Source organism: Solenopsis invicta, chromosome 1, assembly GCF_016802725.1.
Source record: "Solenopsis invicta isolate M01_SB chromosome 1, UNIL_Sinv_3.0, whole genome shotgun sequence".
Lineage (NCBI taxonomy): Eukaryota > Metazoa > Arthropoda > Insecta > Hymenoptera > Formicidae > Solenopsis > Solenopsis invicta.
The window spans coordinates 5,514,420-5,541,247 of record NC_052664.1 but is presented as its reverse complement, the minus strand read 5'-3'; the positions used below and the strand labels follow the sequence as shown (position 1 = coordinate 5,541,247).

The window sequence follows — 26,828 nt, the reverse complement described above, 5'->3', positions numbered from 1 at the left end:
TCCTGCACCCCCGTATTTTTTCGAACCTAACCTAACCTAACCTAACCCTGTTTTAGTTGTGATTTGGCCAAGGATATCCAGTTGACCACGTTGCAATATTAGATTTAATGTAAGGGAGAGATAATTATAGTCGTCAGAATGGGTATACAAACAGAAGAACACAGGTAAAAGGAAAGGGAGTTTATTGGAGATACGTCTTGCTCCGTTCTGCTCCGATTGCAACTGCCCCTGCGAGCTTCGCCTAGCAACAACAACCGCCTAAACAATTGTACTCGCATAGCGACCGCAGTGTCGGTGCATTATCGAGATGAGCCCCGATACTCGGAGATACAATTATAATCTTAAGTACGGTTGACAACCCATTACGCATTACATTAAAAATAAACTAAAATAGAATTAGGAATTAGGTTGGGTTAGGAAAAATACGGGAACGGGGTGCAAGGAAAGATTCTCTGTACCACACGTAAAAATTTTTCCTAACCCAAGCCATAATTTCAAATTTAATATCATTATAAATTTTGACAAAAATAGGGTTAGGTTTAAAAAAATACGAGGCAGGGGTACAGGGGAAGGGGCAAAGCCCCTCTCTCGCTCACTCGTTCTCTGTATCACATTTTTATGTGTATATGTGAATATATGTGAATATATGTGTAGTTATCGCTTTTGATTTTCATAAACTTTTTATAATTATAACTTTTTAACAAAAGCGAGCGACGGCTAAAACTTGTTGGACATTACTCAGGGTCATGCCTTTGACAACATATGTCAAAGTCAAGGTCATCGGGGCAGCCTCCCCTATTCGATATATTTACCGTCAAATTAACGCTCACCGATTGCTATAATTCATTTGCTAAAATTCATTCGCTCGGGACTATATCGCCTATCGAGCTTCCAAGCGAGCAAACGTCGCGCGCTCGCAACCGCTCAGCTGACGCGCTTGAGTAGGCCAAGTTCAGGACCAAGCGAGGAAGCCGAATTCAAGGATGAGCAGTGCAAAGGGGTTTGGCGGGACCTCAGCCTGAGCCGATCGCTCTGGCTCGGGCGAGGCGGGCGGGATGTTCGAGATCACGAGAATTTGAGCGCATCACGCTCATAACGCGTGGCCGCACTCTTCCCGCTTGCGCGGCGGACTGTTGCTCGCGAGCGGGAAAGCTATGCTGTTGCCAAATAACAAATTTCATTTTCGGCAAACAATAACAATGAGCCTTCTCGAAGGATCTACGGAAATCAGTAACCGTCGCATATTTACTGAATTCCTGCAGGGATCTTTTGAGAGGGATTGTTGTTTATATAAGGCACAAATATCGCGCGCGCTCCGCAGTCGTTTGCAAGGTAATCTAGCGCTCTTAGAATCGATACGATACGAACTGTTATATTGGAATCGGCCTACGTCTCTTGGACTCAGATTTGGAAAACGATCAAGACATTGTAAATTCGCACAGTTAAACGAGATAAGTGTAGTGAATTAAAAAAAGGTTTTTCTTCAATTGTTCGAAGCTTTATTTTGGGCATACGCCCTCTTCGCCTTCCGCCGCTCCTTCTTATCACCACCTCTCGCTTTCTTTACAACTCCTCTTGCGCACATTCGACACTCACTCGAACACCGGCACCGGCAACGAAAGAATCTGGCTCGAAGGACCAACGAATGTGCGCAAGAGGATGTAACAAACCGCCTTCCGACTTCCCCCCGGACTGCCTAACCGTCCGAACCATCCGGCCGAACATCCGCCGGACGGCAGTTAAACGGCGCATAGCGCCTAGTAAATATTAGAACATCGGAGCAAACGAGCGATCGCTCCTGCGCTCTCATCTTCGCGCGCACGCGCTCTCGTTCCCGCGCCGTCCGCAGCCACGCTATGCGAGCGTGGTCCGAAGCGAGAGACCCGAGATCGAGTGGCGGGGATGCTGCCGCCGGACCGCTTCGCCGTAACGCGCCGCGCGTCCCCCTCGCCTCGATTCGCGGGTATATAAGGCGACGTTCACTCCCACCGGAGGCAGGGACCTGATCCGTTTCTGGCCAGTCCGCCGAACAGAAGCTTCCCCAGGTTGTTACTGAGATCGAGCGCCTCGGTCTCTGCTAAGTTACTTAGCTAGCAACCGCTTCCGAATCCGATCCTAGAACCGCTTCCTGACTCGTCAACCTGGGCTCAAGAACAACTTGGGCCCCGTCAAGCCACTTGACACGAAGGCGATTCTCCATCCGCTCCGCCTCCCGAGTCCGACGCCATCACGTACGGGGGTACGGTGCTCCGTCCCTCCACCAAGCGCACTTGGAGTGAGGGGGTGTCCTCCGGCGAACATTCGCGGTCTTAACCGCCTCGCGACGGGCCGCGCATACGAACCGCCGAGAATACACGGATCCGTGTACGCGCCGCGCTCACCGCTCCCCGCGCCGTGCCACCGCCGAACGTCACGGCCACAATAACAAGGCCGCCGGGATTCGCAGAAAAACACGCGACTAAATTCCACGAACTCACGCGACAGGTGAACCTGTAAATAGATTCCCGTGTATATAGACTACGCCGAGCCGAATTTCTGTGTCACGTCCGTCCGCGCGCTTAACCGATTTAACTCTGGATATCTGTATCGCGTCCGTCCGCGCGTCTAGAAGATTTAAGTTTGTACCGCGTCCGTCCGCGCGTCTCGTAGATTTAAGTTTCTAAATATTTGTATCGCGTCCGCCCGCGCGCTCAGACACAAGTCTCTGTACCGCATCCGTACAACCGCCGATGTCAATGTAACGACGTCTAGTAGAATAAACACGTTGATATTTTCCATCGTTAAGAAACGTCTAATTCCTCCAAGCGACCTTTCGCGTCCGATCCTGTACCGTCGACCGTCCGTGCGCGAAACACGGTCGTTACAAGGAGTTGTAAAGAGAGCAAAAGGCGGAGATAAGAAGGAGCGGCAGGAGGCAAAGAGGGCGAATGCCCAAAATGAAGCTTCGAACAATTGAAGAAAAAAGCCTTTTTTTAATTCACTACACTTATCTCATTTAACTGCGCGAATTTACAATGTCTTGATCGTTTTTCAAATCTGAGTCCAAGAGATGTAGGCGATTCCAATATAACAGTCCGTGTACGTATCGATTCTAAGAGCGCTAGATTACCTCGCAAACAACTGCGGAGCGCGCGCGATATTTGTGCCTTATATTAGCAACGATCCCTGTCAAAAGATCCCGGCAGGAATTCAGTAAATATGCGACGGTTACTGATTTCCGTAGATTCTTCGAGAAGGCTCGTTGTTATTGTTTGCCGAAAATGAAATTTGTTATTTGGCAACAGCATAGCTTTCCCGCTCGCGAGCAACGGTCCGCCGCGCAAGCGGGAAGAGCGCGACCACGCGTTATGAGCGTGATACGCTCAAATTCCCGTGATCTTGAACACTTTACATTTAGTATATATGTTTGTTTAATTTATGCATTGCTGTTTAAAAGTTTGAAGTGCCGTACAATTTTTAGATAAAATTATATTTTTCTCACAGTTACAATTATTTTACTTAAAATATTGATACTTATAAATCCAGATATTATTTATTAAAAATACTAGGGTAAGTAAAAAATTATCCGCACTTTTGCTAGAACACCTCTTTAAACTTGTCATACTGCGTTCCGGGCAGGCAGGCTTTAAGTTGGTACTATTGGAGTCCCATAATCAAAGCTGGACCTTGATTGCATTAGTTTATTTACCGCTACAAGCATGTAAATACGATTGCTCCGCTAGATGTTTGCATCAAGGAGGATCAAAGAGCTGTAATACGGTTTCTTTGATCGGAAGAAGTGAAAGGTACTGAAATTTATCGGAGACTTTTAACATAATATAACGGTTTGCCAATATCACTTCTTAACCTTGCTGAATCTTTTCGTCGGTGGTGGAAGTTGACGGGCGTCCTGCTCCCTCTTCGTGTGTCACACTTGTGCGTCCACTTTTAAACTTTTTGATCCATTCATATACACTTCTGCGTAGTAAAATACTATCTCAGCATTGTGTTGAAAGCCTTTGATGAATTTCAGCACTTTTCACTCCTTCCGACTAAAGAAATTGTATTACAGCTCTCTGTTCCTCCGTGCTGCAAACTTCTAGCGGAGCTGTCATATTTACACGCTCGTAGCAGTAAATAAACTGACACGATAAAAATCCAGCTTTGATCATAAGATCCCAGTAGTGCCAACTTAAAGCCTGCCTGCCTGCCCGGAAGGCAGTATGACAAATTTAAAAACATGTTCTAGCAAATGTGCGGATAATATTTGACTTACCCTCGTATTAATGGGGAGGGTTCCGATAGAGTACATCTCGATAGCCCACCAACCAATCATCTTGACTTATCTAACCCAACCTACGGAAAATCTCTAGGCATCTGCCATTGTGAGTGGTTTGTGTGCTATCGGGATGTGCGCTATCGGAACCCGCTGGTATTAATGCTTATAAATATCGATATTTTCAATAAAATAATGGTATCTGTGAAAAAAATATAATTTTATGTAAAAAATATAAATTGTATCAAAGTTTTGAGTGGTAGTATATTTGTTTCATTGAAAGTAATATTATTTTATACAAAAATTATTTTATTCAATAAAAATTAGATTGTTTCGTTGCATTAAATCATATTATTTGACTGAAGAATAACATTATTTGAACTTTGTACATTTCATCGCTTTATCATATTCAAATTTCCACTAAAAACGCATATAAAGCTTGCAAGGATGAGTATTAACATAAAATTCAAAGTATATCTTTTCTTTAATATCAGTTTAATTTTGATATCTGTTTGATGTTCTAAATCTCTTGTTAGAATTTAGGATGTTAAAAAAATTTCAGAAATATATAAAAATAACTTTTTTCAGGTATATACTTGATTAATACTTCACGTTTCTTATATGATTAGATATAAATTAATGTTTTAATAAAAGATATTGAAAGTGAAAAATATTTGTTTACATTATTGTTACATGTTCTACATTATAAAAATGTTAGAAGAAAGAATATTAGTTAAAGAAAACAATAAGATTATTTGAAAGAATAATATTATTGTTCAAGTAAAAAATATTTTATTTACAAAGTAAATATATGTATATGTTTTTTGAATGTCAAACAATTGTATTTGTTAGTTCAAACATTAGTTTGGTTAAACTATTCCAATGATTTTTCTTTGGATTTTTCAACATTTATTAAATCCAAAGAAACATTTTTTTGTGCATGTAGAAAATATTTCATAACCTTAAATATTTATTTTTTTGCTTCAAATGAACATACAAATAAAAGAAAATAAAAATGTCTTGGAATAGCTAATCAAGCGGATATAAACGTTTTTTGTAAGTTTTGTTTTTTCTTTTAAATTGCAAAACAAAGTTTTCATTTAAAGGTGATTAGAGCTGAACACAAATAAACTATCAGATAAAACATTAAAGACAAAGAAAGAGAATGATAAAAATGTAAAGAGAGGATATACGCGACGTTCGTGGCGCTACTCTACGTTATTCATAGTCGATTCTTAGGGGAAATTCTAGTTGCGCACAGACTAAAAGCTCAAGCACACACTTTTGCATAGCTCCATAAACATATGCACAAAGGAATTGATTGGTCTATTTCCTTATGCATTTGCTAATGAACCAATCAATTTCCTTATGCTTATGATTATGCAAAAATGTTTGCTTCAGCCGTAAGGGCCTCTTTTACCCATGCTTTTACCAATCTAACCGATAGGATAGTCCATTGGAATTAACCAATCGCATTTTTATTTTACACAATAGGCAATGCAATTGATCACTTCCAATGGACTAACCTCTCGGTTAGCTCTAACCGAGATTGATGAAAGAGGCCCTGAATTGGACACAGCGAGTTGAATATATCGCGAATTTTTGACTTATACAATTAGATTTGGGTTGGGTTGGGTTAGGAATTTGGGGGGGACGGGGCAAAGGGCACAGATCCTCCACCTTCCAAGCATTTAATGCTCAGAAGGGAGACAATCTGTGCCTCCCCCCCCCCAATTCTTTTCTCAAGTCGCTATCATGGTGGAAGTAACAAGGTGTGCTATCTTCTCGGACGAATTTTCGTCACATTCTGCGCAGCACCAAGTTTCCGCCATCTTGCAAAATCACCATTGCCAACCAATAGCAACGCGACGATAAAAGTAAACGAAATAGTGTCACGGTATACACAGGTTATACACAATTTTATAATGCCGTCGTGTTCTTTCAAAAACTGTAAAAATACGTCGCGAAATAAAAAAAATGTAAGCTATTTTTCATTTCCAAAAAATCAAGAAATGATTGCGAAATGGAAAATACTTTGCAAAGAAAACGTCAACCCAAACAACGGTATGTATATAATACTGACAGGTGATAAATGGAATTTAACAAATTAAAAATTATAAAATATAAAAATTATAAAATATAATAAAATTGATAAAATACATTATTTAAAATTTGTTTATCTAGCTCGGGTTTGTTCCCAACATTTCCATTCTTCACAATTCAAAGATCGATCGTGGCTACTTGGGCTACTACCTAACTATAGCCCTGTGAAATCTCGGAAATTGAAACTTGATGCAATTCCAATGGAATTTATAGAGGACAATGCAACAACTGTGGTGGAGAAGGATTTGTGTATGTATATAGACATTACTTCTATTGATGTGAATAGATTTATGTTTTAAGTGATTATATATTAATAATGTATAAATAATACTCCTGTCTTCATACAATATATTAAATATACTTTCAGGAACAGAAGTAAGAGAATGTACACACGTTGCTACAGACTGTGTTGCATCGAGCTCTGAGAGTTTTGTGATATCAACGCTTGCAAATGAAGTCACATTAAGCTTCACAAATGAAGAAGCATCATGCTCTCTGACTCAAGTCGCATCGAGCTCTGAGACTCCAGATACACCAAGCTCTGCGAATCCAGTTGCATCATGCTCTACAAGTACAAGCAGTGATAACTTTAATACGTCCTTCTATTATGATTTTTTTGTTGGTTAGATTTCTATAACTTAACTTAACTAAATTTTTAGCAAAGTTATATTTATTTATTTTTATATTTCCTTATCGTGAAGGTTCAATACAAGTTTCCTTTCAATCAAGATGATATACAAAAACTGATACGGGAAAATGCAGACTTGGTTCGCCAAAATGAAATTCTTCAAAATAAAGTTCTTCAATTGGATCAGATTAATAAACTACATGAGAAAGAGATGAAGAATATTAATAAAGGACACGAGCAAGAGATGAAAAACAAATTGCAAGAGATGCTAAGTCCTTTTTTTACACCTGGACAAGTTAAACGCTTAATGAATCCCATGTAGAAGTTAACCCGTTGGTCTTCAGAGGATATTGCAGCTGCAATATCATTAAGAAGCGTAAGCCCGAAAGCTTACAGATATTTGCGAAAAAACAAAAAGATTCCTCTTCCAGCACTGTCAACCCTCCGAAAGTGGGTAGCATCATTCAACCTTGATGAAGGAATTCTTACTGACGTCTTGCTGATTATGAAATATAAAGGTGAAAACATGACAGAGTTCGAGAAGGCAACAGTGATCTGTTTTGACGAAATTCATTTGTCAAATCAAATGGCAATTGAAAGAAGGCAGGAGAGAGTTATTGGCCCTCATAAAAAATGCCAAGTCGTTATGGCTCGTGGGTTATTCAAAAAATGGAAACAGCCTGTCTTCTACGATTTTGACCAAGATCTCACCAAAGAATTATTATTTAAAATAATTGTCCAATTGTATAACAGTGGCTATACTGTGTTCGGAATGACTTGTGATCTGGGACCATCAAATCAAAATTTAATAAAACAATTAAAAAGTAATATAATGGAAAATGAGGATGAAACATACTTTGAGCATCCGTGCGATGAAAATGTAAAGATCCACGTTTTTGTCGATGCTCCTCATTTAATGAAATTACTTCGAAATCATTTTTTGGATTCCGGATTACATGTAGATAGGCATTTTGTGACTTCGGCAGCCTTGGAAAGGTTACTTCAAATTAACAGTGGGGATTTGAAAATTGCATTCAAGCTGTCGCGTATTCATTTAGACGTCAAAGGAACGCAACGACAAAATGTGAAACTCGCAACCCAAATTTTCTCTGCGACAAATGCATCTGCAATTGAATGGTGCGGTTCGCGAGGATTCATGGATAATTGTCCAGAATGGGTTGCAACTGCTACATTATTAAAAATGTATAACGATTGGTTCGATATTTTTAATAGCGTTTCTAAATACGGAAATAATCCTGGACAAAATGGATATGGTGTTGATCTTGTGCAGCAAAATAATATTCTTGCCAAAGTCACGTCAACAACTAAACATATGAAAGTTGGTAATCGACAGGCTTTGCTTCCTTTTCAAAAAGGAATTCTCATGTAATTCGTCATTACGAAACCTGTACTATGATTTAAAGAAGAAATTCAATTCAGAAATGTCATATGTAATTACAAGTCGATTGAACCAAGACGTAGTGGAAAATCTTTTCTCGTACATACGATCAATGGGAGCAACAAATGATAGGCCCACGGCATTAGATATTCGCTACAGACTGCGGTGGTATATATTGGGAAAGCATTCAACGGACTTCTTCACACAAGGAAGCAATACCATCGCTCATGACTCAAGCATGGACGAAACGTGTCTTACTAGTGGCATTGATTTTGACTCGAACGTAATGTCACCGACCGACGATGATGTTGAGGGTAACATTAGTAGTATCGCTAATTTTCAAGACGATTTACCTGATGATTGTGAATCATATACTTTTAATGAAGAAAATGCTGATTGTGGTAAGTTTGTATCTTAATGATAATTATTACACTTTCATTGTTTAGTATTAAGTACGAGTATGTTTATGTAATATTGTGGTAAGACGATTGTAGATTAATTTTTAGCATAATATATATCATTCTAATTAATTCATAGTTTAAGGTAATGTAATATTTTATTCTAATTAAATTGTACTTTAAATTAGAATAGTAGTTTAATTACATCATTGTAAGCATACTCTGATGTACTATTATAAAAGAATTTCAATTATATATAATTTGCCTTATTTTGTAATTATTACAATTATTAATTGTGATCGTATTATTAATTAGTGACGTGGGCAATCGAGTTTCATTCATATAAGTGAATGAAATTATTGTAAATAAATTGAAATTTGAAATTGTCAAAGTGTTTTACCGATATAATATATATGCATGTTTTGCTTCACACCTTTTCTTTCAGATCCAAGTAGTAGTAGTACATTTATTTATTCTCCTACTTCTGAAGAACTGAAATTATTGAGTCAAGTCGAAAATTTAGAAGTTGTGGACGTCATAGAAGAAGAAGGCTTAAAATATATTGCGGGTTATGCCGCTTTTAAATTTATAAATAAATATAAAAATTTAGGTAATCCTACTGAGGTGTTGGTTAATCCAGAAAATGACTGGATTAACTACATCTCTAGAAGAAATATTATAAGTCCTTCTTCAGACTTATTAAAAGTAGGAAAAATAATGAACCAAGAATTCCAAAATTACCATGGATCCTTCATGCGAAAGGAGTCGTCGATATTTGAAACAATCGCAAATAGGGTTGAAAAAAAATTGAAAAATATAACAATCCCGCGCGAGGTTCTACTTTGTTTAATTAGAACAAGAACATATATAAGACTTCGAGTAATCAATAAAAAAATTTCGGCAGAAAATGCTACAATAAAACAAAAAAGAAAAATGAAAAAATTTACAAATAAAAAGTAATTTTATTTTTATTATATTTTTCATATATTTATTATCTTTTTATTGTTTTTTTTGTGTCTGTTATATTTGTTTATTTATATTTATGAGTTTATATTTACTATATTTTTTAAATATATTAACCAGAATTATATTTATACACGAAAGATCTTTCATTAAAACCCTTTCTTGCCCGAGTCTTCGTTTTAATATCCATTTAAATTATACAAGATGGCGGAATTTTGTCACGTTCTCTTATTGGTCAGTAGAAATACCTGATGCGCAAGAGCACACCTTGTTACTTCCACCATGGTCGTTACATTACGTAAATTACGTCAGTGACAGGTATCCTAACCTCAATAATAGTCGTCAACTTTAGTGTTTGATATTTCGGTTAATGAGGCAGTCTGACACTTTTCTCTGCCAGATTCGTTTGTTTCGTGCAAAAACGCGTCAAATGAGTTCAATTTAATCAAAATCAGAAGTGTTTAACTTGCTGTGTCCGATTTATTCTGCAACTAGGACTCACTCGATTCTTATACTTAAGATCGCTTTAAGTATCATCTTAAGATGTCACTAACCAATCAGAGAGCCGTATTAGCATTTTAAGACGTTACTTAAGACAATCTTGAAATAAGACTCAACTATGAATACCGGCCTACGAGTCAATTTCTGTATCTAAAATGAAACGAACAGACTGACTTTTGATTTGTGATCATGAAAAATTCTGACTTACAATTAGTACTTTCAACTTATAAAAACGCTAATCTATATTCCGATTTTTTTTTTAAATTAACGAAAACATCTAATGTTAATTTTTTTATTGTGGATCAAAGTAACTGCTTTCCGACCCAGTGATTTATGAAATAAAAACCTTATGTTATAGAAATATAAAAATTGAAAAATAATTACCTAACTAGCTATCATTAATTTCAACTTGTGATTAGCAAAACATTTCAATATGGAATTTTATAGACAAATAAAACGTTAAAGAGCAGATAAAAACAATTTTCCTACTTATTTTTTTTTAAATTAACAAAAAAATATAATATTAATTTTTTTTATTGTGGCCTTTTGAAAAAAATCTGAAAAATATATATGTTGTAGGTGTTGGGAACAGAAATAACATGTAATTTTTTTAAGGTGGCCAATCAATACAATCAGGGTGAAAAAAGCTATTCTCATTTTTTTATAATCGAATTTCCTATCGAAAATAAATGTATAAAATATTTTTATTAATGTCTAAATGTAATTGAATGTTCAGAATTTCTTCAAAATTTTGTTTGATTTGTTGCACTAAATGAAAATCGTGAAAATCGTGAAAATGTAAAACATCGTTTTTTTGTTCTATCTTGGTCACATCTCTATACAGAAATTTAAAATTTGGTATGTAAACGTCTTTTCATATAAGTTATCTTAGAAAACAAGGCCAACTTGAAAAGCTGTGGGGGCATTTTCACCTTACTTATTCCGCTAGGCCCTTTAAATCAGATATAATTTCAAAAAGCTCCTCTTTAAGTACGCTTATTCGATTAGCAATTATAGAATATATTAACCCTTAAACACACTGATCCTGTAAAATACGGAAACACATTTTTGGGTCTGAGAGACTTTTTCAACTTTGAGAAGCTATAACTTTGATTACAATCAATATTTTTTTACGATTTTGTTTTAAAAACTAAAGTTCAAAATGTCAGAAGTGTGTCTGCACAATCGGCATTGGCGAAAAGTAATTTATTGTAAAGTTACAAAAGCAAAACCATTAAGCAAAAATGAAAAATTGGTTAAAAATACACTTTTCCTTCAAAAAATCATATCTTCGCAACAAAAAACGTTTAAAGACTTTCAAATACGGCGTTTTAAAGCTAAAGAGTCACACTCTCAAAATAAAATTTGGCAAAGTCGTTTCTTTCAAAAAATATAATTATGTAACATCGAGAATATGAGGTATTTTTGAGCATTTAAAAATTCACTTTTTAAAAAAAATCATATCTTTGCAACAAAAAACTTTGAAGAACTTTACAATACGGCGTTTTAAAGCTAAAGATTCATACATTTAAAAAAAATTATATTATTGTCATTTATATTAAAAAATGTACTCATGTAACAAGGCGAATATGCGGAAGTTTTTATTAAATCGTGTCTAAAATTGAAAATTGATGTGTTTTATGATATATTTCGAAAAAACTCTTTTTTCTACAACATTTTATAGTATTCCAATTTTAGACAGAGTATATGCGAGTAACATCCGCAAACCGACCTGTTCGAACGTATTTTGTCCAATTTTTTTATTTAAAGTACTCACAAAAAAAGTTTCACGTACATACTATATGGGTCGCATTGACCCTAACAAAACTTTGCTGCCGTGCCGTTCAAATTTTAGTTGACCAAAAAGTTGATCAACTATATCAATCGAAAGAGGAGATTTCAAACTTTTTTTACGTCTTGGTCCGAACCTCCTATCTCATTCCGCCTTCACATATCAAGCGTTCAAAATTTCATATGAGGTCTCTCAGACCCACTTACGTGTTTAAGGGTTAAGGGGGGAACCTAGTATAAACAGCCGTTCTTCTTCGATTTAATAAAAAAGATAAAATTTATTGAATGTAGACAAGGTGTACAATAATATTCACCATTTAAACTAATTAAAAAATTTTTTTGTTGTTGAAAAATTTCAAAATAGCGACAAAGCAGTTGCTTAAAGTTAGCTCTTTAAATTTGCGCCGACGTACGCTGAGGTTACAAAGTTAATGTAAAACAAAAATTTGAAATAAATTTTGTTAATTTATGTAAAAATGTACAACATATACCTAAATAATCAAAAAAATTAATAAAATTGCAAAAACGGCGACATAAACAAAAAAGCACTTTAAACACTTGTTAATAATTATTGTTTAAAGCAAAATGTTAATGATTGGATAAGTATATGCTAGGACCAGTTGAAGAATAAGCATGTAAAATTTGAAGATGTTCGGTCAAGTAGTTTTTAAGTTATATAAACCGGCGCGTAAAATTTAGCTTTTTGAGAAAAAGGCATTTAAAGTTGTATACCTATGCACTCCGGCCGCTGAGGCCGATTCACCTATCTTTGAAATTAACTCAAAAGAAAGTCTCTTATAACTTTCTAATGTTTTTTTTTTATATTTTTGAGATAATTTCCTAACAATTTCAACAAAAATTAAGGGGCGCGGTAGCGTCTCACGCCAAATTCCGAGTTGTATACCTACGTGCTTCAGCCGCTGAGGCCAATTCATCTTTCTTTGAAATTAACACAAAGGGAAGTCTCTTATAACTTTCTAATGTTTTGTTTCATATTTTTGAGATAATTTCCTAACAATTTCAGCAGAAAACAGAAAATGTAATCAAAATCAAATTTACCCTGGGTTCTTCCCTTAAAGTATCAAACTAAAACAAAAAAATTTCTTATCAAGTAACACAATACTATGTAAAAGCCACTTGTACCAATGTAAAGTAACTATAAATTCAGTCTATATCTTTAAATCTAACTTTATATTTCTTTCTAATTCTTATAATTAAAAAAAATATATAAGTTAAATCGTGTTTAAAATTACATCTACATTAGTGCAAACAGGCCTAGGTAAAATTAATTATACACACAAACACGCAAGCCCGCACGCACGAACACACAGCAGAGAGGATTTGGAACCATTAAATACCATGGGAGTGACGAACCGTGGGGTTCTTATGTTTGCTGACACACACACACACACACACACACACACACACACACACACACACACACACACACACACACACACGCACGCACACGCACACGCACACGCACACGCATACACACAGCAAAGAGGGTTTGGAGTCATTAAATACCACGGGAGTGATAAACCGTGGGGTCCTTATCTTTGCTGCACACACGCACGCATGCACAAAAAAGCGCGCGCGCGCGCACGAATGCACGCATATACACATACGCACAAGAAGTGTAAATCTGACGGCGTGTACAACATCCACGTTGTACACTTTGTGTATCATAAACATTGTTGCTTCATGACCAGGATCGGGGAAATTACTTTAAATCATTAAATATACGTTATAAATTTGTCTTCAACTTTCAAACTAGAGAAGAGCAAACAAAAATTCCGACGGGGCATTTATGGGGAAACGATAGGCAAATGTTTACAAAAAGAAATTTTTAGATTTTTCAATATTGGGGTATTAACTTCACATAAGTTTTTTTTTTTTAATTTTTGATATGTAATGGAACTAATCAATTTAATTTGTTATTAAACAGCAATTCGTAGTCCATTACAAAGATACTCAAATTGCTGAGTGGATAAACTTTTAGTTAGAATATCTGCCTTTTGATCTTTTGAACTATTTAATATACTTTACGTCAACTGTATTGTCATTATGTAAGTCTTTAACAAAGTTGTATCGAATGTCTACATGTTTTAGTCGTCAATGCTCCTATTTTTTCAAGAGGAGAATGCAGAATTGATTGTCTTCAAAAATGATAATGGAGTTGTCCATTTTTATTCCATAATCCATGAAAATATTATGGATACAAATAGCTTCAGCTGCTGCAGTTGCTAGTGCAACATATTCCGCCTCAGTTGATGATAATGCCATTGAATTCCGTTTCTTTGTTTTCCAGCAAACAGTAGCACCATTGACTTCATGAAGGTAGAGACGTTGATTTTCTGTTATGGTCTCCTGCCTAATCTGCATCTGCAAATCTAACGAGTGCTTTATTCCTATTACTATTCAAGTGTAATCCAACATCTTGAGTGCCTTTGATGTATCTAAGAATGTACTTTAAGCCAATTCAGTGTTTTTCGGTGGCACAGTTTTAGAATCTACTGTAGTAATTCACTGCCTAGCTCAAACCTGGTCTGGTGCACAACATGGTGTACATTAAACTACCTAAAAGTTTGCGGTATGGTTTAATACCGATGATGCACTCCGTCGTATCTTTTTCTTTATACCAGCTTGCCTCTGTTGGTGTTTTCACAGGTTTGCAATCATCCATCTCGAAGCGTTTAAGGAGATTCGTGAGATAGAACGGTTAACTGAGGAACATTCCGTCAGAAGTTTGTTGGATTTTAATTCCCAAAAAATACTGTAGCTCTCTCAAGTTCACCGTTAAAAATCTTGTCTTGAGTTCATTCTTTACTTTGTTTAGTTGTTCCTTATTATATTTCTATCAAATCATTTACATATATGATAATGTAAATCTTCACTTCTCCGTCAATCTTCATGTAGAAGCATTTATTACTTTCTGACCAAATAAATCCTATGCTTCTCAGACATTTGTTGAATTCTTTGTTTCAAATACAAGACGCCTGTTTAATCCGTTCGAACGGATTATTTAACTTACAGAACGGTTTATTTAACTTACATAAAGTTTCGGGATTCACAACTATTTCTTCTGGGATCTTTATATAAATTTCTTTACGTATAATTCCATGTAAAAATGCGTTCTTTACATCTATTTGTATAATATACAAATTTTCTTTTCCGATTAACGCCAGAATAATCCTGACCATCATTATACGAGCTACTGGGGCATAAGTTTCATTGAAATCTTTTCCTTTTTTCTGCAAACACTCTTTTGCCACCAGTCGGGCTTTGTAACATTGAATATTTTCGTTTCCATCACGTTTAATTTTATAACTATACGGCCTTCTACTACGCGCGCGCCTCCGTATCTCGTTAAGAACACTCCAGACAACTGAGCAAACCGGCGAGAGACCGGCCCACGTGTACACGCAGAGATAACCTCGCCACGACGGTGCCACGTGCGTTGGTCGACGCGTTCCGCAATCGTCCCACTTTGACTACCCCAGCCGCGCGCGCTGATTAGTGCGTCCAACCACGCGCGCGGATATATAAGCCGACAGTGAGAACGCAGAGTCAGATCACTCCGAACCACTGATCTCAAACTTATTTCTCTTCAACGCCGAGCATCCTCGACGCAACTCGCAGTACTCTCGAGCCTTTTGGGTGTACACCCAGCGACTTTGATTCTGTTCATGGGGAAATTTTCCAAACTGAGAAGTCGCTATCTTTCTACATACTTACAGTTCATAATTAACGTAACGACCAATAAGCTCTAGTCGTTTCATTAATCATGAACTGCAAGTATGTAGAAAGTGGTGACTTCTCAGTTTGGAAAATTTTCCCATGGACAGAATCAAATTCCATGGGTGTACACGCAATGAATGTAATTCTGTCACTGGCAAAATTTTCTAAACTGAGAAGTCACCATCTTTTTACATTCTTACAGTTTATCATTAACGTAACGACCAATAAGCTCTAATCGTTACATTAATCATAAACTGTGTGTATGCAAAAAGTGGTGACTTCTCAGTTTTGAAAATTTTTCCAGGGACAGAATTAAATTCATTGGGTATACTTTGTCAAAGTGTTTTGTCATTGTTTATATTTTCTTCTTTTGTTTCATGTACCTCATCTTTATTGTCATTGTTATTTTTCATGATTGGATTATTGTTATCAGTACTTCTCTCCGAATTTTCTGTAGCAACGTGCTCCCTTCCATGTTCTGCTGTGTGAGAGAATCTTGATTCATTGAAACTTACATTACGTCCACAGTAAACTCGTCTTTCCTTTGGACACCATAGCTTATAGTCATTTGTACAGTAACCAATCAAGAGGCACCTTATCGATCTTGAGGTAAACTTTCCGCTTGACAGATCTTTCGGAATGTGCAAATAAACCGCACATCCAAAAACTCTCAGTTTCTTAAGATTTGGTTTTATACCGTACCACATTTCTGCTGGTACCTTATCCTTAAGTGCTCTTGTAGGACTGCGATTTATTAAGTAAACTGCAGTGGCAACTGCATCGGACCAGAATCCTTTGCTGAGGAAGCGTTCCAGTTGCACACAGGCCCAATTGGACACCACTAATCATAGCGGCCAATGCCTAGTATTTTCGTTGGTTGGGTTAAATTAGATTACGTGATTGGTGATGTCCAATCGGGTCTGTGCGCAACTGGGACTCACTTTTTGTTGCGGTATGTCTGATGGTGTATTCAATCTGCGTTTCGGACTCCTCACAATGTTTTTTCAATTTATTTGAGACTAAAGGCAACACAGATTTTTGCACAGCTACATAACCGTATGCATAAGGAAGTTAATTGGCACATGCATAAGGAAATGGACCAATTAATTTCTTTATGCATACGGTTATGCAGCTATGCAAAAGCTTGTGTTGCGGTTTATATTCTTTTTCGTTGTCACAACAGAGTTTGTTCAGTTTTAGACCAAAGTGTACAGTAGTCATAGCTTCATATACTTTATAATAATGAAAGACCTTAGATTTACTCTTCAACAAATATGCAACTGTGAAGTGGGTATAGTCATCGATAAATGTCAATGCATAACGCTTTCCATCATAAGACTCTGAATACATCACTGTGGATAAGCTGTAGGGGACATTTGGCTCTAACTCGTTCTTGTATAGTCGTGAGCTAAAAGGTTGCAATACATTTTCTTCGATTGTTTTTGAAATGTAGACTTGTTCATCAAACGGCGAACATAATTGGTTCTTACCTGTGGATCCAACCAATTACGTTCGCACAATCAATGAGCAAGTCTACATTCCAAAAACCATCGAAGAAAATGTGTTGCAACCTTTTAGCTCACGACTGTATATGTGGCTGCTTGTCTGTTTTTCTTTAACGCAGTTTTCGCAGAATTTCAGATTGGCTGATTTCAATGTTACATCAATTTCTTGACTAAGAAGTAAGTATTTCCGAGTTGTTGTAGACCTCTTTCACTGAGGTGCCCCATACGTCTGTGTTGTTGATCTGGTGATTGAACTTCTGTGCATGTATTGGCACTCGATATATTGTTAAATGTCACCAGTTTGTATAACTTACTAGTGACTTCGCCACGTTCTATAAATACGTTTCCGTACGCCGCTTTCTTTTCTTTAAATAAACTGTTCTACTTTGGCTGTGTTCCGTTTTTACTGGCAGTGCAGTAAATGTGACGTCATGACAGTACACTGTCACAACTGTTCCAATATTACTGCATTACTGCCAGCACTGCTATAGCATCGTATTTCGGAACAACATAGTAGCCATATTGCACTGTAGCTACCTCACCTTGGAAGCTGCAGTAGTCACAGTGGCAATATGGCTACCATTCATGACGTCATTGATGTTACTAGATGCTGTCGCAGTGCGCTGCGTACCAATAACGGAACGGATTTTTCACCACTGCCAGTACTGGCAGTTATATCGGAACACAGCCTTTATATCATCGAAACCTTATGTAGTTCTCTTGGCGACCTACCCGCGTCCTCGTCTTCCGATCGACTACCATCCATACGCGAAAGTCAGGTCGTTACAAACTATCTCAATTCATTAAATAGTACATATTGCCGAAGTCGTATCTACTTACTTTCCAACCCTTAATGGGTATTGTTGGGTAGAAATAATCATCCAAAAGTGGATCCATGACAACCGTTAGACCACGTTCTATTCCAAGATCCATTACTTTAATTGTATCAATCAGTTTTATTGTATCGTTCAATCTGTCAAAAAGTAATTACTACCATTAATGTTTTAAACGATTAATGCTAAAAAATTAACTTATATTTAACACTTTAGAGATTTCTAAAATAAATAATTTTTTTTTTTTTCAAGATTTTGAACTGACTTACATTTGACATTATTCAATGTAATTCATTACTTTGTTACAATCAAAGTAAATATTTTTTTACAAACATTATTCACGTCAATATTATGGCGTACTAAATGCGGCGGACACGCTCATCCCGTCTTCCCCACTATCGCTAGCTCTGGACAGCACGGAAATAGGAGGGAACCGGTATAGAAATAAAAACTCGTTTTCGTCTTCTAAGGCTACGAATTTATTCTATAATATTTACAATATGTACAGGAGTTCTTTCTTTTTGCATATATATTTCGGTGATGGCCCTGACACGGACTATTTATAGGTGCTAGGATTTAACGCCGGTGATGTTGGCTATGCTGGTGTTGGCGCTGGTGGGAAACTCTAGCGAGTTCGTATCTCCCGCGGCTCTATTGGTGGCGTTGACCGTATTGATTTATTTCTTAGCGCTTCCGCGTGGTGCGGTGCCTCCGTTGAGCGGGTTTTCCGGCGAGAGGCCCGTTTGAGCGATGAGATTCCCGGCAGAAACCGCGCGGCCCGACTGAGCGGCGGGAATCTCGGTGATGTTTGACTGGATGACTGCACCTCCGGGAGATGACTGCATATCTGCAAGATCTCCGGTTTTTGTCCTGCTGCCTGCGAGATGACGAGACCTTCGACGGATCGGTCCGAGGAGTGTGAGACGACAAGACTTTCAGCGAATCGAGCAGATGAGGCTGGCTGCTCTCTTTCGTCCTTTCGGGTATTATTGACTCCACCTGAGTGACCGAGTCGGTGGATAGTGGCTTATTCAGCGTCTCTCTCGTGCACGTGGGGCGCTAAACGTCAATGTCCTTGCCGCTTGGCTCCCAGTCACTTCCCGACGAGTCTGATTCTACCTGCACGCCTTGATGTACTCGGGCAGATTGTTCTGTTTGTGTCGCGATATCGTCTACTTTCCTCTTAGTGGGCAATATTGGCGGTGAAACGAGTCGGAGGATATCCCGAAACCTCCGCGAAGTGTACCGCCAGGCGGTAATCTTTTTTGGAGAGATACACTCTCGGCGGCCGGGTGTGATTAGGAGACTCCGATTCTAACGGAATCAGCTTCCACGGCAAAAGCTCCAGAGTAGTGGCAGCAGCGGTTGTTTTGGTTGAAGGTGTTTGCCTTATGAGAGGTGAGCTCGGAAAAAATACGCTTTTATCTACAAGTATGGTTATAGCCTTGTAGGGCGTTGGTGAGGTGTCCGTTTCTTGCAGCGGCGTGTCTTATATTCTCTAACTATAAAATTTTAAATAGGAGTAACTGCTTATTTTTGCGGCCACTTGTACACCCAAGGACTTTGATTCTGTCCATGGGGAAATTTTCCAAACTGAGAAGTTGCTATCTTTCTACATACCTACAGTTCATGATTAATGAAACAACTAGAGCTTATTGGTTGTTACGTTAGTCATGAACTGTAAGTATGTAAAAAGATAGCGACTTCTCAGTTTGGAAAATTTCCCCATGGACAGAATCAAAGTCCTTGGGTGTACGTAGAAATTTGATTTACGTGTAGCGCGCGTGCTACTTCACGTACTTGTGCTTGGCCGTGACTCAGGCGCGCGCTTGTTTGCGCGCGGTACCGCGGGCCGTTGTCCTGTGCTTGCCACATTGCCGTGCTTGTGGCGTTCTTTTCACTTACACTTACACCTTACACTTTCTACACTCGTTATCGATTTTCTTGTCAAGATGTTCAATTATATTTTATTACCTATAATAGCCACACACTAAACATCTGTTGTTATAAACTTTTCCTTCACTTTCATTCTGTCTGTCAACACGTTTACATGTCTCAACAAATATCTCTTTATTAAATATAAATCTAGTAATTTATTCAATAAGTCGCTACATTTTTGGTGACCTCGACGTGATAACGGTATGTGCTAAAATATTTTTTGTCGCAGGAAGTTTGATTTTTGGAGTGCCTTATGATGTCTTCAAGAATCTTTGAGTTTTGATTTCTGGATCGTCTTGACTCTTCTCTGGAAGCATCAGACCATTAATAAAATACCTGTGGACAGAACTCCGGTTAAATCTGAGTCAACACCGTCGACTTTGACCACTTCAACTTCAGCGTCGACTGTAAATCTTCAACAACAGGTCGGAACGGAAATTTTAAATTTTTCTTCGGGCATCAATCATCGGGTGAGCCCACTCAGATCCATTCTAATAAATTTCGACTGTTAAATTTTCCAACCTTTTGGCATAAGCAGCCCAAGCTGTGGTTTGCTCAGATTGAGAATGAATTTACTGTATAGCGTATCCGTTCACAAGATATTAAATATAGTTCCGTTATTCGTCATCTCGATGAACAAGCTTTAGTCGGTAGCGATATCGGATATTGTTAAAAATCCGCCTGAAATTAATAAATATAATCAATTAAAGAAAGCACTCATTCACTGCTTCACGGATTCAAAAGAGAAACGTCTGAGACAATTATTAGTCGGAATTGAATTAAATTACAAGAAACCTTTGGAACTTTTACGCGAAATCTGTCAATTATCCGGTGATTTTTTAGCAGATAACATTTTACATTCGATTTGGCTACAACGCTTACCATATAGAGTTCAAGCAACTTTTGCTGTTGTCGAAAACGTACCATTAGTCAAGCTCTCGGAACTTGCGGATAAAATTGTTGAATGTGATAATGGTTTTCAAATTGCAAAAATTAATACGTAATCAACCTCTAAACAATCGGTTTTTTCTGATTTGGAACAAAGAATCGCTGCGCTTGAAGTTTCTTATCGCCATGGCAGATCTTCTAGTCAATCTAAAAGCAAATTAAAATTTAGATCAAATTCGCAGAATAAAAAATCTAATTTTAAAAGCCAGTCAATTTGATTTTATCATAAAAAATTTGGTGATAAAGCAAAGAAGTGTATTATTCCTTGTACGATGTCAAAAATTCTTATTGACTTTCAGGAAAGCTAAAAGCGCCGTTAAAGATTGAGGCTGCTTGCAACGGTTTACCTTGTCACCGCCTCGTAATTTTTTACAAATCTTCCAATTTACATTTTCTTGTTGATTCTACCGCTGATATTTCCTTAATTTTTAAGAGAGTTTTGTTTAAACCATTATCCACTAATTTTAAACTTTTTGCTGCTAATAATACTCAAATTTATACTCATAATTCTAAAACTCTTTCTTTGGATTTTGGAGAAATTTCCATTGGAAATTTTGGACAGCAAATATTCAACGTCCCATTTTAAGTGCAGATTTTTTCGGACATTTTAATTTTCTAGTCGATATTAAAAACAAACGTTTGATCAACTCTATTACTGGCCTTAATACTAAAACTACGGTAAAATTTCTCACGAAAAACACGCTATTAAAAAAATTATGTTAATTAATTTCTTTTAATTAATTAGTTCATTTTTTTCAACTTTTATATAAGTAAACTTCATACACAATCACAAAATTATAAGATTTTACAAGCAATAGATAAATTATAAAATTAATACAAAAAACTGAAACGGTCATTTTAACTGCGGCCATCGTTTTAGTGTTAAACATTTTGAAAAAAATCTAAGATATTTCACTATCATCTATATATACCACGTCTCCCGATTCCCCTTATCACAGGATTTTAGCAGATTTTTCTGGACTTACTCGATTTGCTCCTCTTTCTTCGGTGAAATCTCATGGATTTGAACATCGTATCATCACTGAAGAATCTCTTAAATTTTTAGTTCCCAGAAGACTTTCTCCGGAAAAATTCAAGTTTGCCAAGGAGGAATTCAAGTTCATGATGGAACAAAGAATTTGTAGACCTTCGGGTAGTATTTGGACAGCTCCTCTGTATATGATTTCCAAATTGGAAAATATTTGGAGACTTTGTTGTGATTATCCTGCGTTAAATTCGGTCACTATTCCTGATTGTCACCCACTGCCTCATATTTAAGATTTCACTTCTGGACTTTATGGTAAGAAGGTCTTCTCCAAGATTGACTTAGTTAAAGCGTATTATCAAGTACCCGTTGCTAAGGAGGATATTTACAAGATCGCTGTTACCACACCTTTTAGACTTTTTGAATTTTTGGTCATGCCTTTTGGTGTTCGTAACGCGGCTGAAACTTTTCAAAGCTTAATGAGCTTATTGCTCAATGATTTAAATTTTGCTTTTTGCTATCTTGACGATATTCTCATAGCTTCCAAAAACGAAAAAAAACATATTACCGATTTGCGCATTATTTTTAATCGTTTACTACAAGCCGGGATATCTTTCAATGCTTCCAAATGTCTTTTCGCACAAAAAGAACTTTCTTTCCTCGGTTACCTCGTTTCAAATCAAGTTATTAAACCTACAACAGAGAAAGTAAAATCAATTATTGATTATCCTAAACCTAAGACAATTCATGCGCAGATGTATTGGCATTATCGTCACTGTTTTAAAAATGCAGCTGAACATCAAGCTTTACTTACAGAATTTTTAAAGGATAGTCGCAAAAAAGATAGAAGAGTTATCCCTTGGAATAATGAATCTGAAGCAGCCTTTCAAATTTACAACGATAAACTTCTCCGAGTTACTACTCTTTCTTATTCTGCACCTCACGTTCCTTTGATTTTAACTTTCAATGTCTCTAATTTTGCTGTTGGAGTGTCTCTAGAACAAACCATTGATAATGTTAATAGCATATTGTATTCTTTTCTAAGAAGCTTGATCAAACTCACAAGGAGAGGACCCGACAATGATCTCTTTGATTTTAATAAAATTTTATGGGTGTGTAGTATTTACTCACATCTTTATTGTAGTAAAGCTGTTTGTTGCACAACTTAGGCATTCTCGAGAAAATGACGATTAAATATTTCCAGCATCTATAAATACCGTTACAAAAGAACGATTCTCAAATAAGCGGCGTGGCGTAGGGCATTAGGATGCCGACTGGTACGCTTGGGATCCCAGGTTCAATCTCCGCGGATGCAACTTTTCTTATTTTATATTTTTATAATTTTTATAATTTTTAAACCGTTTCTAATTATTTAATATAAAATGGTAATTTAAAAAATGAAGGAATTTAAAAATACATTTTTATTATTAATTAAATTAAAATTTCTCATAAACAAAAAAAATATGTTTGCAATAAAAATTTACAATGATTGTTTTAAAAACGTCAAAATAAATGTTTCTATAAATCGTTATACCTAACGATTTCCGAGTAAAATGGTTTCCGAGTAAAACGGTTTTATTATTGTTTTTTTTTTGTCTAGGTCTTATTTTAGCTTGTATACGAAACTTCTTGCTTAAAATTGTAAAACAGTAATGTTGTAAATTTTTATTAGATTAAATATTTATTAAATATATTTTTTGTTCTTATTTTTTAGTTTTTTTATTCTTGTGTTATATATTTTTTGTGTTCATGAAAAATTTTAATTTAATTTATAATAAAACAAAGTATTTTTAAATTCCTTCATTTTTAAAAAATAATATTTTATATTAAATAATTAAAAACGGTTTGAAAATTATATATAAAAATTAACAAATATAAGATAAAAAAAATCACATCCGCGGGGATTGACTCTGGCCCTGGGATCCCAAGCGTACCAGTCGACGTCCTAATACTCTACACAGTCTACACCATGCCGCTTATTTGAAAATCGTTCTTCTGTAATGGTACTTATAGATGCTGGAAATATTTAATTGTCATTTTCTCGAGAATGCTTAAGTTGTGCAAGGAACGGTTTTATTACAATAAAGATGTGAGTGAATATTACTCATAAAATGTTATTAAAATCGGTAAGATCATTATCGGGTCCTCTTGTCAGAAGAATTATAGCACTTACGATCGAGAACTCCTTAGTATTTATATTTATTTGAAGGACGTCAACTAATTATTAGAACAAATCACAAACCTTAGATTTATGCTTTTCGTTAGAAATTTGATAAAGCATTTCGTAGGCAGATCAGATAATTAGATTTTATAGCCCAATTTTCTTCTAACATTGTTTATATTTCAAGCAAGTTAAATTCTGTGGCCGATGCTCTTTCAAGAATTGAATCAGTCTCAATGCCAATTATAGTATCTCTTGATGAGTTGGCTGATTTTCAAAAAAAAAGATGAAAAACTTCAAAACTTACTTTCTTCGAACTCTTCTCTTCAATTAAGAAAACTTATACTTAGTGTCTCAATTTCCATTAATTGCGACTGTTCTTTTGAATTGATTTGTCCTTACGTGGCTAAACCTCTTTGCAAGATAATTTTTGACGTTGTTCGTGGTTTTGCTCATCCCAGTAGTAGATCAACAGCTAAATACCTTTTGCAAAAATTTATTTGGCCATGTTTAAAAAAAGACATTAAAGAATGGACTTGTACGTGTCTACCTTGTCAACACTCTAAGATATCAAGATACACGAAGAATACTCCTGTTAAAATCGCATTTCTTGATCAGTGTTTTTAACCTTATCAGTGTTTTTAACTTTATCAGTGTTTTGTCCACTTAGACTTGATTAGTTCCCTTCTATCTTGTCTAAATTTCCGTTATTGCCTTACGATTATTGACCGTTTTTTACGATAACCTGAAGCTATTCCTTTTAAGGAAATCTCTGCTGACACTGTTTTTACAGCATTTTACTCTCATTGGTTAGCTAAATACGGTTTTCCCTTAACCATCACTAAGGATCAAGGATTACAGTTCAAAGCATCTCTCTTCAAGGCTTTAATCAATTTGTTTAGTTGTGACAGGAAAAGAACTTCTGTTTATCATCCAGCTTCAAATGACATTTTGGAAATGTGGCACAGGACTGTCAAGACTGTCATTATGTCTCATCAGACAAAGAATCTCTTTCTTCTGTTCTTCTTGGTCTTTGTTCATGTTATAAAGAAAATTTAAAACCTTCACCGGAATTACTCTATGGAACCACTTTTTGGATTCCTGGAGAATTTTTTATTGAAGAAGATTTTCCTGCAAATCCTTAAATCTTTTTGGAAAAACACAGAATTCACATGAAAAATGTTAAATCTTTATCAATCACTCATCACATCAAGCAATTACCTTTTGTACATAAAAATCTTTACGATTGAACTCATGTTTAGATTCGTGAAAATGCTATCAAGAAATCTCTTCAACCTCTTTATTTTGAACCTTTTTTTGTTATCAAACGCATTTCTGATTATTTGTTTTCTGTAAACATTTTAGATAAAAATGTCAATATTTCTAGAACGGCTTAAACTAGCTTTTTTTCCTAGAGAAAACTTTTCTGCAGTTTCTACTTCCACATCTTGATCTTCGTCTACAAAACCTGCAATCAGTTCAGATGTCCCCGCTACTATTCCTTCTGTTCCTGCTTTAAGATCTTTAAGAACTTACCCTGCTAAGAAAAAAGTTCGCAACGTAGTCGTCGCTTTGGGGGAGTACTGTGGCGTTCTTACACTTTTTCACTTACACATACACCTTGCACTTATACTTTCTACACTCGTTATCGATTTTCTTGTCAAGATGTTCAATTATCTTTTATTACGTAGCAACACACTAAACATCTGTTGTTATAAACTTTTTCTTCACTTTTATTCTGTCTGTCAACACGTTTACATGTCCCAATAAACATCTTTTTATTAAATATAAATCTAGTGATGTATATTTGATAAAGGCCTTGATGCCTCGCGGGCTGCCGTTTGGCAGATGCTTATTGTGTGTGCGGATTGCCATTCGGCATGCATCCCAAGCAGAACAGGGAGTCATCACGACCTCAAAATGATGTCAAAGTGACTACATAATGATCATTAAAAGTCACTTTTCAATCAATTACGATTCATTTTGATGTCGTTTTGATACAATTGTGAATCACTTTGATGTCATTTTGATTTGTTGTTCTGCTTGGGATCCGTCATGTAAAGCGCACATGACCCGCTACAAATATTTTTTTAGAGTAATTTCTTAAACAATTATTTTATAATTTTTAAAAAATAATTATTTAAAAAAAATGTTATTAACGTGAATGAATAAAGGTAATTTTCTTGTAAATCTTTTGTATAAAATATTTTTTGATGTCTTGAATAGTTTTCAAGATATAACGGAAAAAGCTAAAAACCGCTATACATATAAGGGATGATTTCACCACTTGACACCAAATATTGGCAACAATTGATAATTTTTAAAATCATCTAATTATGTTATCTAAATGTGTGTACAATTTTATTAAAATCGGTGTTTGATACTTTGAGAAGTTCCCTTGTTAGTAGAGACAAAGTATTTTTTATTATATAGCTCTTTGAAAGCATGGAATACTTACTCGAGAATGTCATCGCTTTCACGTACATAATTGAAGGTACAACAGTAACCATCTTGTGTCTTGCGAAACTCAAAAATATCCGAGCAATTTTTATCGAACCCATGCAGCTTACACTTTAACAGCATCACTGAACATTTTGGTGTCAGCTGAAAAATTGAAATAAGCAATATGTAAATTGCTAATAATTTTCTGAGTGATAACAATAACAGCAAACGCGCAAA

At 36.1% G+C, this 26,828-nt stretch overlaps 1 protein-coding gene and 1 long non-coding RNA gene across 6 annotated transcripts in view; both read right to left on the bottom strand.

The window, feature by feature from the left end:
- Positions 1–26,828, bottom strand: part of LOC113004390 (sodium channel protein Nach-like) — a 100,555-nt gene that overhangs the window by 22,493 nt on the left and 51,234 nt on the right. For both annotated transcript variants that reach the window (XM_039446442.1, XM_039446444.1), the window contains exons 5-6: positions 26,608–26,753; positions 18,125–18,257 (exon numbers count right to left, since the gene is read on the bottom strand). In XM_039446442.1, coding sequence (XP_039302376.1) covers positions 18,125–18,257; positions 26,608–26,753 — 279 coding nt within the window. The remainder of the gene's footprint in view (positions 1–18,124; positions 18,258–26,607; positions 26,754–26,828) is intronic.
- Positions 18,573–26,597, bottom strand: LOC113004391. Of its 4 annotated transcripts, none has more exons than XR_003269007.2 (6): positions 24,162–26,597; positions 22,803–22,983; positions 21,990–22,681; positions 20,938–21,150; positions 19,918–20,736; positions 18,573–19,619 (listed from the first exon to the last, which is right to left on the bottom strand). It is a non-coding gene; the product is annotated as an uncharacterized LOC113004391 (long non-coding RNA). The 4 variants fall into 4 exon arrangements; XR_005574253.1 differs by having other exon boundaries at positions 18,573–20,736; positions 21,990–22,453; positions 22,557–22,681; XR_005574254.1 differs by having other exon boundaries at positions 18,573–20,736; positions 24,162–25,617; positions 25,686–26,597.